This window comes from Pavona decussata, unplaced genomic scaffold (assembly GCF_977016875.1).
Source record: "Pavona decussata unplaced genomic scaffold, jaPavDecu1.1 SCAFFOLD_32, whole genome shotgun sequence".
In the NCBI taxonomy this organism is placed as follows: Eukaryota; Metazoa; Cnidaria; class Anthozoa; order Scleractinia; family Agariciidae; genus Pavona; species Pavona decussata.
In genome coordinates, this window is record NW_028145455.1 from 2,141,663 (window position 1) to 2,152,894 (window position 11,232).

Sequence of the window (11,232 nt, forward strand, 5' to 3'; positions counted from 1 at the left end):
AATATTCTTATGTTTTAATTTTTCAACACAGCAAGTTTGGATTTTACAAAGTTCCTGCTTCAGTGTATTTACATATTTAAAGATAACTCATTGACAGTGTTCAATAAATTATTCCATTAATATGCAAAATTAAGTATCCACATGACACCACAAAACAAGTTTATTCCGTAAACACTGCAGTCATGATGTTGCTTATTTTATAAACACCATCTAGGTCAGAAAAGTTAACTTGGGAAAATGGATTCATATTTTCGGCAAACAACTCTATGCGATTGGGCTCTTTAATTAACTGTGTAAAGTGGGATAAATTAGGAAAAAATTTACTAAGATCGATTTTGGGTCAAAGCTGGTTTGACATTAAATTTACATAACTGTTATTAAATATCACATTAAATGACCGAAATTACAACGATGTCAAAATATTGCCAGTTTTCAACCAGCGCTTATTTTTGACAATCACCGTAGAAAAGTTAGCACGTTGCAATTGAAGTACGGAAACAAAATAGGATGTAAAATGGAAGTCATGCATGTTTTCAGTCGCGGAATTGTACAATTTTTTTGTGCAAGAGGTGTTCTCTTTGTACAGTTAAGTGGTTTTCATTAACTTACTGACCACAAACTGTTAAACAAAACCTTCGAGGAAGCTTTTTGAAGAGTGTTAGCCGGTAACAACTTTACCAAAAACCGTATACCGTGACTGCTTATGGCAGTTATTTACATATCAACAGCATCACTAGCCGGTCCCGGACGAGTATTAAATTGCTGTTTGTCCAGAGGAAAGGCTTAGCTCATCACTGCCAGGCAAAATGGAATTTTCTAATCGCGAGTTATCAACAAGGTATCACTGCTCGCGCAACATTAGACCGACAGCTAGGTTCTGATTACACGAGAACAAACGACAGATACCTGTGTGAGAAACATTTGCTTCTGGCACGACATGCACTAACTCAACAATTATCCATCACAGATTTATTCTCATGCAAATTAAACTAAAGAGATTCGTAAACAGACTACTGTCTGCACAAAAAGGTTCTTCTCGGGTCGCGAGACATTTCTGTCAGCAAAACATAAACTTGTACGCAAGCAATTTCCTTCGTATCGTGACGCGCGTCCAGAGAAGAAAAGAGACAGTGAAAATCTCAACCTGCTTTCAAGAGGCTTCATCAAAATGGTCTTGTTTGAGCAGTCGAGGGCCTTTTAATAAAATCTTCGTTAGCTAAGTGCCAAAAAGCAAATAATATACCAGCTTTGTGCATAAAACCGATTAAATTCCAAGGTAAATCACGATTGACCGATTGAATGAGGTCGTGATCACTCAGCGAAAAGCAACACAGCCCCAACCTACAATTACTATCTGTAATAATGAAATACCACCTAGTGTATTCTCCGGAAATACACACTAAGAAAATTTCAAAAGCTGTGCAAAAACACAACGCTAGGATTTTCCAGCACGACTTTTCGCTCAAGCTGGGAAAAGCGTTCTGGAACAAAAGCTGGATCGTGATTTTTGCTAACACGATCGAAAGAAGCTGGCCAAGTGATTAAATGCAAATTGTTATTGCACTTGTTATTTATTGACACACACGAAAAAAATAATTCCTTCCAATCAGCATAATTCGGTGAAAGTCCGAAATTCGATCTAGATTTTGCCAGGAGTTGATGAAAGCATCTTGTAACCCAAAGAGAAATTCATTCATCCAAAACAAATAAGCAAGAGAGAAATTCATCATTTTTTTTCTAAATAAAAACGATGTCATATTCAAGACCTTCAACTTATTTAATACCCGAGAAGGATAATTTTAGGTTAGACCTTTCTACGGTTTTGCCTCAAGGGTCCAAGCAACGATCCACACGTGAAAAGAAGAAAATCACTTTGCTTGGATAGATTTCTGTGCAGATCGATTTCTTAAATTGCGATCACGACCTTGACAATAGAGTCCCACCGGTATTGTTTACAAACACCTCGAAGCACAAGCAAAACTCAAGCGAATAAATACATTCTCTGGGGCACATTATTCCAAAGAAAACCGAGGAAATGCTAATTAAAATAAGGCGTTCGCATTTGCGAGGTGTTATTAAATGGAACTGACTAAACGAATAACAGAGAACTTAACTCACCTCGGCCAAAACACGAACTCTGTTTTTGCCGGAATCTTCTTTTAAATTATTCCCCGATTCGGTGATAATTCCATCTAAACCAGCCAGCCTTTCAATTAGTTGATCATCACCCTAAAAGCAAAAGAAATTCCACCGGATGAAATCATAAATTTTCGCTTATATAAACACGTGTGCAATGCAACAAGATAGTTTCCCAGATGCCATCAGCGAAGCGAAAACGTAATAAGAAACACGATAAATATGCATGATCTCTGGTCGAAATAACACAAACACATTGGCAAATTATAAGTTCTCGGGTCGCAAACTCGAACCATTATCTGTAAAGCTAACTGTAGTACTCGAGAGGGAACCAAGATGACTTTTCGGCTGCATCGTGTTGAGGAATGCAGCTCAAGGCCCAAACGACAACGTTCAGATCCTTGACCCACTCAGGAATTTTCGCCTTCGATAAAACTTAGATTTGGACGACACTGTCGATGGAATTACTCTGTCGTTAAATAAAACGAGTTCTTCATAAAATGCTGTATATACTGTCGTCTGTATACAGTAATAGCCGTGTGCTGTGAGTGAGTAAACACTCGGTCGGTGAAATGACACTCAATTACAGATCAAATATGGCGTATTTGAGTAAGCCCGAAGAATGAATGGTCGAACCTCAGACCACGAAAAACTAGCCATTAAAACACGGAAAAAACTTCCTTACATCGCTGAGCACAGTTTCCAAGTGATTCATGAGGGCATCCTTCTCCTTTTGGCATTCTGTTAGCTTTGCTCTCGTGAGCGCAAGCGAATCTTGCGTTTCCCGAAGAGTTTCCATAAGCTTGTCCCGTTCATCGAGCATATTAACCATAAGTTGTTCGAAGTTCGTCTCCTCGTTTTGCCCATAATGGATCTCTGGCGGGTCCTCAGAGATCGTAGGCATTATATCGCACATCATTTTGGCGATGGAACGAAACGCCGAAGCCCAGACGAAAGCAGATGACGAAGGTGAGCGATTTAACGTTCAATTACATGTCCGCACGGGGTTCACCGGTCACACTTCCTCTAGCGCGAAAACGGTCGATGGAATTTGTCCAACGCGCATTCTTCCACCATCTTACATAGCGCAGACGTTTCCTTGCTTATCCTTAGCTCAGCGTACACCTCTACAGTAATTGTGAAGAGAATTTAAGGGGATTCTGCACGAAATTCGCTCAACAATCGCAAAAGAACAAGATACACAACACACAGCTCAGAGAGCAAAACTTGCAACATGTATCCCAAGATGCATCGGGTGCTTGGCGCCTTCCGCCACCTGTCAGATACGCGGAGGAACACACAAAAAAAATTCCGTGGGCTTAAAAATATCCAGCCCACTCGAAACCAATTTCACCTCAAACCCTCGATTTTAATACAGGGCCAAAAGACCTTGTGCGTGGTTTTTGGAATTCATTATAAACAAGGGCTTTCAATCCATGCGGTGGCCCCGACAATAGGTTGGAAAACGATTAAAATTTTGACACTTACAAAGTAAGTTTGATGACATATTGTTCGCGCGGGATTGTTTTAAGGATATTAAAAACATGGTCATTTTCACGGCCAACATCGCGGATAGATTAAATCGTCACGAACAAGAAATGAAAAAATATTGATCTCTATTTTTTATAGGACACAAAACAACTGACCGTAAAAATCCAGAGGAACAGTCTGGCAGCGGAGAACTTTGTTGGGACTCATTTTATAGTTGTCTCGTTATCTATTCCGTGTTTACGTCTAAAATTTGACATAAAATAATCAATGTTAATGCATTCCTCAAATAGCAAAGGTTTTCATCCACGTTGTGATGGTTTTTCCAGACATGTAATCTCGTAATTATGAGAAGAAAGCGAGAATGCACCGCTTCCATCAACAAACAACTGGTTTTTTTTTTTTTTATCGTACGGGATTTTAGGGGACACTTTCTCAAAACAACACGTATAAACTGGGTCTGCATGCAGAGCTGCCGACATGACAGCTGAATACAGAGCACTCACCATGTATTTACCAACAACACTCGCTATTTTTTGCTATTTTTGAGCAATAGTTTATTTTCTGTCTTGGAGTGGGGAAGCAGACATTGTTACCTGCATAGCTGTGGGTGTCGGTTCCGTAGCTTGCGAATTTAATACGGGCGCAGATTTAACCAGGGACATCGTGCGACAACAGAATAGGATGTTGAAATGTTATTTCCTGGTGAACGATATTGCTATTTATCTCCTTGACCTTGTGAGCTTTGGAATTTCAAGCTTATGTTATCGTTAGTCAGAGAAGCTAATGGTGCAACTTTAAAACAACTATTACGCTAGACTCGAAAATTGAAAGAAAATCGATTATTCGCGGTGGGTAGGGTAGACAAAACATCCACTCGCAGCTTGACAATAAGATCAAAGTCTGCGAAGTGTCAGGTAAAATATTTTCATCCTGGAAGTACTTTCCTTTGCTTCTATTTAACATTTTTTTTCTTATAAGGTTTGTGAAAAATGTTTTAAATCTTTAAATGAAGGTTGCCCATGGTACATGTCCGGTGGCAATTTTCACTGAGTTTCTCGGTTTCAAACTCGTTCAGTGCTTATGCAGCTGTTTTGGGATTAGCAGTATAGAAATAAAAAGTAGTTTTTGCTTCCCTCTCCACTTTGATACTTGCATCAAGACCAATCATCACAAGTGGTTTTTAATAAACTATAGAATGTAAATGTTTTATTTACTCCTCCCAAAAAACACCGTTGTGGTCAAAGTGTGCCGACCGTTTATGATTTCTATAGCAAAGATTTTCAAATGAGTTCAGAGTAATTTTTATTTTAATTTTTCCAAAGAAGGTAGTAAAATTGTAATTAACACTTTTAGCCTTCAAATTTGGAGCTGGTTGACCTGAATAATTAATGTTGTGGTGTCGTTTTAAAAGACCTCATGAAATTATTCTGCATCACTGGTGAGGTCCAAATTGTCTTTTTAGTACATCTACTCTACGTAAATTTTCTTATTGGTTACTCTTGTTGGCAAATAAGAGAAAATTGATTACTGCAAAAATTATCGATTGATAGTCTTCAAGACGGTGCTTGAAGATCATGAAATTAAATTTGAGTCATGTGAGCTGTAATGTCGACCACTGAGCCGAATATAAAACATGATGATTTTTTTGGTAACATTCTAATTGACTTCCACTTGTAGTGTTGTCGTCTACAAATCCTTGGTGGTCTCGCAAAAATTCGTAGTTGTAGTGTTATATTAAACTGAACTGAACTGAACTGAATGTTTGGCAGTGGGGATATCCTATCAAAAATTGATCAAAGACACATTTTCTCGATCGGCTGAAAGCTAACAAATATTTCACCAACTTATTTGCGCGGGGAATTAATAAGGAATCTTAAAAACCAATTAGAAAATAGCGATTCCGTAATGTAGCAAACACACCATCACAACAAGAAATCGTCAAAAACACAAATATTTCAAACGTTTAGAAAACGTTTTGTTCTGCGAAGAAACTTCTCGATCAAAATCTTAACCAATCCACTTCAAACCACAAAGATCTAGCAATATTATTTTGTAGCTGGAATGAAAAACCACAAACAAAATTACGTCATTTAAATATTTGGCGATAAAAGCAGCTGGATGGCTGATCACGAAACAAGGCGGATATAGGCGTAGTCAAAGGCGGGACTCGAGTGAGGAGTGCTTTTATGAATCTTTGTTCCCAGCGGGGAGCAATGCCAAAGGTTAGGAGCGTAAAAGATGGTTAATTACTCCTTTAGTTTGTTGCAATTACCAAAAAAATCCCGCCCTCACTCCTACCAACCCCCCCCCCCCCCCGTTCCCCTCTTCTAAATGGATTGATGTGGAGTTTTTCCCCAGTCAATACAAGGCGAAAGACAAAACAAAAAACTATTTTCTGCCTGTTTCCTTGCAAGATTGCTAACTAATTCCAAGCTAGTGTTCAGTGACTATGGATATAAAAATGCCACGAATGAATAAAAAATTCTCGTTCTCTTCTCTACGTTTGATATCGGTCTCCAAAATTTACATTTCTTGTATCTGTGGCAACAAAGTAATAAGGCTAGCCGTTGACCAATGTTTTGACAAGTTGACTTGTCCTTTTAAATGGTGAAGTTTTCCGTGAACTTGTTCAAATACTGGAGAAGACATATATGTTTCATTAGCTTAGCTTAGCTTCTTTGTCCCCAGTGGGACATAAGGCATCGACGATCTTCCTCCATCTGGGCCTGTCTTTGGCTTGGGTTGTGCCTCGTCCCATGTCAGACCAATCTCCTTCAGCTCTGGCCGTTGTCACCGTTCGCCGCTAGGATGTTTTGGCCGGGGACGGCCCTTTTTGCGTTTACCAGGTGGAGTCCATCTCAAACTGAAGCTTTCTTAGGTATACGGTTCTGGTCCATTCTGAGGACATGCCCAAGCCATCGTAAGGGTCGGCGCTTGATCTCCAGCACCACCCTCGGGCTCTTGGTTTTTCTGTATAGTTCCTCGTTTCAGATTTTTTCAGGCCAGAAGATGGAACAGTGATCCATTGTGGAAGACATTGATCTTGTTCACATCGCCTCAGTTTTACCACACGCCAGTATTCCGAGCCATACAGAATGCTGTAACCATCATGTGTACATCGTACACCAGATAATATGCAAACTTATTTTGGAAGATTTTGTCCCCCAGTACAGCAAGCATGTGATGAGTTATTCTTGACCTAAACTTATATTTGCCTGTGTCAACGATCGCCTGCCAGAGACTTCCATGACAAGTTTTCCTGGGTGTGTTCATGGTGATAATTCGGCTTTAGTAAACTAATTCAAGAGAAAAATAATGATCTCTTGACATATATCAGGTAAAAATATTTTAAAATGACCTAACTGATCCATAAAAATAAACTTTGCCAACAGTTTTTCGAGGATAAAACAGCTAAACTTTGATCTCCTTCGTGACCAAATATCGGAAATGTCGTGGTGGCTCTAACAGTTTTTTAACCAATCACAAGACGATATTTGAAGCGACATTTACACCGCATTAAAGACGGTCCTACTTTTGTTACTGCACATACGTTCTGCACATCTCGAGATACTCAGGTTTCCTATGGGTGGTGCCTACTAATACAGGAATATGTTTGCGCGGTTTAAAACTATGCGGAGAAAGCAGAACTTAGCAAGCGCTCTTGGTTTCCAAAAAGGAATTTTTTGGGTAACCATGCATTTTTCTGAGATATCAAAGCATCAATTTGATAAAAAAAAAAAAATGCCATACATTGCTTTGTATTTTTTAATAATTAGCACTTTTTAGAATCACTGTTTACTCTAATCTATGCGCGATTACCCCCAATTTTCGTTTCGGATTTCAATTGCCCTTGCAAAGATCTGGTTTACCCGCATAGTCATAAACTGCGTACTGAAAAGTACCTCTGTATTAGTAGGCACCATCCTTAAAATATCGTCTCAAGAGTAATCAAGTCGATATTCAACGAGTCCGAATATTCTTCCAAATAGAATTCAGAATTATTTTTTGCTTCATGAGAACAAATTTCATTTCCGCAACATAAGAAAAGAAAGAATTATGACAACTACGCAAAAAAGGGGAAAAAAAAGGAATGCATGCATACTTTCGCAAGTGACATTTTCTCCATCGCGAGGAGCTTAAAGATGAGCAGGCAGTCGCTTCCGTTCAGGATATTACTCACCTCGATTTTCATGACAAACTAGAAACAGAAACAGGGGCACCCAACGTTTTATTTCGGTGGATATCTGTTCGGATCGTCTTAATCCTCTCAGAAATTTAGCCTTAGTCGTTAAGAAATTGAAATCTGAAGTTTTCTTTGGAAAAGCGACCGTCTAAAATTTCGTAACAATGTAAACTAGTTCTTTTCATTTTCGAAAGAGCAAATATATCGTTTAAAATGTGGGTATAGGTCAGGTAGCGGTTTTCTTAAAGACAGCAACAACTCACAGATTCAGAGAAAAAAAAATTCAGTTTCCTAAAATGTTCATTAACTTAAATTTTCAGCTTAAGTATCGAAACAGATGAAACTCGCTTAGCTTGCACAGATATGCCTCTAAAAGGCCGCCACATGTACAAAACAATTTTTTAATTTTCAAAACAACATTTTAAGAATATGCTAACTGTTCTTGTTAAGTGCCCCTGTAGAAAGCCATGAAGTATCAATTACTTGATATTACCACGGTGCACCATCCTTTAGAAACAATTTCTCTCTCACATATTCTATATCTCAAGAGCACATTCATCGTTACTCATGTCGATATATATAATTTAGTATATACCAAACAAGTGGATAGTGTTTCTCGTGCGCTCTGATTGGCTAGTATTTGGTTTTCACCTCCCGGTGGCGCATCGTCCTCGATTTTGCGCGCGAGGTTTTCGCCAATTTTTCGGAAATAAAGTGAATACAGTTGGGATGACTCATCCACTGGTTTGGAATATACTAAAACAATTTTTCTCTTCAGTGCCGGTAAATGTAAATATCTGCCACCGTCCACCTGCGCTTCGGTGAATAATTGTTAAATATTGCCGTTTTCGGTGGCTTGGTTAGTACTCTAATCGACGCAATATCGCGTGCGATTGAAAGTTGCGTCAAATTCCGAATATACGCCCAGTCCTCCAATATAAACTGAACTTAAGTCCCCTCTACTGCTTTAGTAAGCATATAAGTGCTGAATATAAGCCCACGGACTTAGCTGGGTTTAGTTATTAGGTTTAGTGCTGTTTCAAGCTGTTCAAACTCAACCTTCCTTAAAATCTCTTTGGACGAATTTAATTGAGCTCCGAGCTTATATTCGAAATTTTATGGTACTAACCCGTAATAGCCAACTGAATTCGACGCCTCGTTGTTCGGTACTTAAATTACTAGTGGAATAAAATATGTCTTAGCGCCTTCAAACCTGTTTGTCAAGGCAAGTTTTGGCGGGAAAATATAAAGTACACGAGTCGGTGATACATTTTGGCGGGAACTTGCACGCCGAAAACAAAGCGCTTTTCCTGATTAGCTCTTTGGCTTTCCTAGATCTCTGATTGGCTGAAACGATTTTCCAGCCCGCTAATTGGCTAACCCGTCATTGAAAAACAATAGACTACAACAATATAACAACAAAAACAAACAAAATCAAAACAAGAGAAATGAACACAAAAAAAGGTTTCCTCCGCTGGATATAGGAAAAAGTGTTGATCCCCCAAGACGGCTTTCGAGAAGACTTTAGCCACACTACACCACAACAAGGATCCTACTTCAAATATACTCGAGATAAAAGACCCACTTTTTGACCTACTTAACCGATAAAGACAATACATTGGGGGAAGTTTGATCAGTGAGAAGCCTAGTTTGTAAGTTTTGGTTACACCGAGCATGTTTATATCGGTGGAAGTTCACCCCGATTGATTTCCTCTTGTATCATTTCTTAAATCGGCCAGTAGAATACAACATTGCAATTGAGCTTTGCAGTTTTCCAATACAGAAACGATCTATCGAGTAGCTTAATGAGATCTGTCACATCTATCTCCTTTATCTATAGGCGACTGTTATCATACCGGCACGGCTTTTAGTCGGATGTACGATGCCGCCGTCAGGTTCAAGTTTTGCTATGACTAGTATTGGCATTCCTCTAACTGGTGTGACATGCAAATGAGGACTCACAAGTGCTAGAAGCCGGGAAGAATTTGTGCCCACATGAAAAGCACAGGAAAACTTCTCCAATCAGTTCAGTCAAGATTTGGGCCGTCTGTTTGGAATTTTAGTAGATTCCCTTAAATAAGTTATAATCATCGCTATCGTGCATCGGCAAGGTTATCAGATTGTTAGAGTTCAAGTATAGGTGATATATCACAAGGCGGCTTTTCCATCAAGTTCTTAATTTCTACGGCAGAACATAGAATACACACACACAAAGTGGCTTTTGCCCTGATCCAAGATAATTTAAAGATCCGCAGCGAGATAACAAGTTAGTATGAAAGTTTGTTGGACATTTTGGAAACGTTTTGTCCTGGATTTCCGCAAGGCAGAAGTTTCCGAAATACGGATTTCCTTTCATAATATTTCAATCCTGTTTTTTTTTTTTCGACCAAGATCTGTTTTTTTCAAATGTTTTTACTTCTAAATCACATGGTCTGCATTGCAACAAGTCGTTGACACTGTGATTTATCTTTTTTATTAAAGTTTTGCTGTTCTGCTTTTTTACAATTCTAACAGGCAAATCGAAAATACCTCGCGTAGAAGGGAAATTGGAAAAGGGTTTCCGTGTTAGAAAGAGTGTTCTATTTGTGATAATGCTCTCAAGCCGGAAATTGGAAATTAATCCTTTATAATACTGTATAATTCCGAAAAGGTTGTTAGATAATGCCACGAAAGAGCGACCTTCTGGCTAGAAGACAAAATCGATCAAACTGAAACAATTGTCTCCGTACATCCCATTATGTGAAGTCCTCTCAGACTGCTAAACGGAGTCTCGAGTGACCCAAAGTTTGTCAATGCCAACTTACAAACTTACGTCACAAACTTGTGATTGGCGACCAAACTGACTAGCCGGCTATAGCAAGTTGGTCTCGCGTTTGTAAAAAGCAAGAGACCACTTTCTCTGGAAAGAAAAAAATTAGTACAGCCTTGCCAGCCAAACAAAAGCATACAGTTTTGGAAAGAACTTGTATTGCCGAGGGACTTGTAGGAAAATCACTTCAGTTTGTTCGCCAGCTTGCGCCCAAGTTTAGCTTCATGCATTCATCTAACGTGTGTCATCGTAAATACAACGGTTAATGACAAATTTGACGAGATCCAAACTGTTAATGCCTTGCTCGCCCTTGTGTAGCATGGAAAGGTAGCGAAATTTAGAATTTTAGTATTTTAAAGGGAAGCACAAATAGCCTGTGAACCGAAAGGGTAGGAAACTTTGGGTCACTCCAGAAATTTAAAAAAACTAATTACATGTATAACTCACTAGTACCTCACCCCAAGAAGTGTGAAGCTACGATAATTCAACGACAAAACAAACTTTACTGGTCCTCTGGACGCCATAAAGTGGCTTTGGTATTCATGAAATTTAGGCGTGACAACGGACAACAAACTCACTTGGACAAGGCATGTTCAAGAAACCAAGAAAGGAT

At 39.0% G+C, this 11,232-nt stretch overlaps 2 protein-coding genes across 3 annotated transcripts in view; one reads left to right on the forward strand and one right to left on the reverse strand.

Moving 5' to 3' along the window:
• Positions 1–3,379, reverse strand: part of LOC146484602 (liprin-alpha-1-like) — a 35,195-nt gene extending 31,816 nt beyond the window's left edge. For both annotated transcript variants that reach the window (XM_085104655.1, XM_085104656.1), the window contains exons 1-2: positions 2,822–3,379; positions 2,119–2,229 (exon numbers count right to left, since the gene is read on the reverse strand). In XM_085104655.1, the coding sequence (XP_084960781.1) occupies positions 2,119–2,229; positions 2,822–3,055 (345 nt within the window). In that variant the 5' untranslated portion in view covers positions 3,056–3,379. The remainder of the gene's footprint in view (positions 1–2,118; positions 2,230–2,821) is intronic.
• Positions 1–11,232, forward strand: part of LOC146484600 (potassium voltage-gated channel subfamily A member 3-like) — a 125,876-nt gene that overhangs the window by 51,990 nt on the left and 62,654 nt on the right. The gene's annotated exons all lie outside the window — the stretch shown is intronic.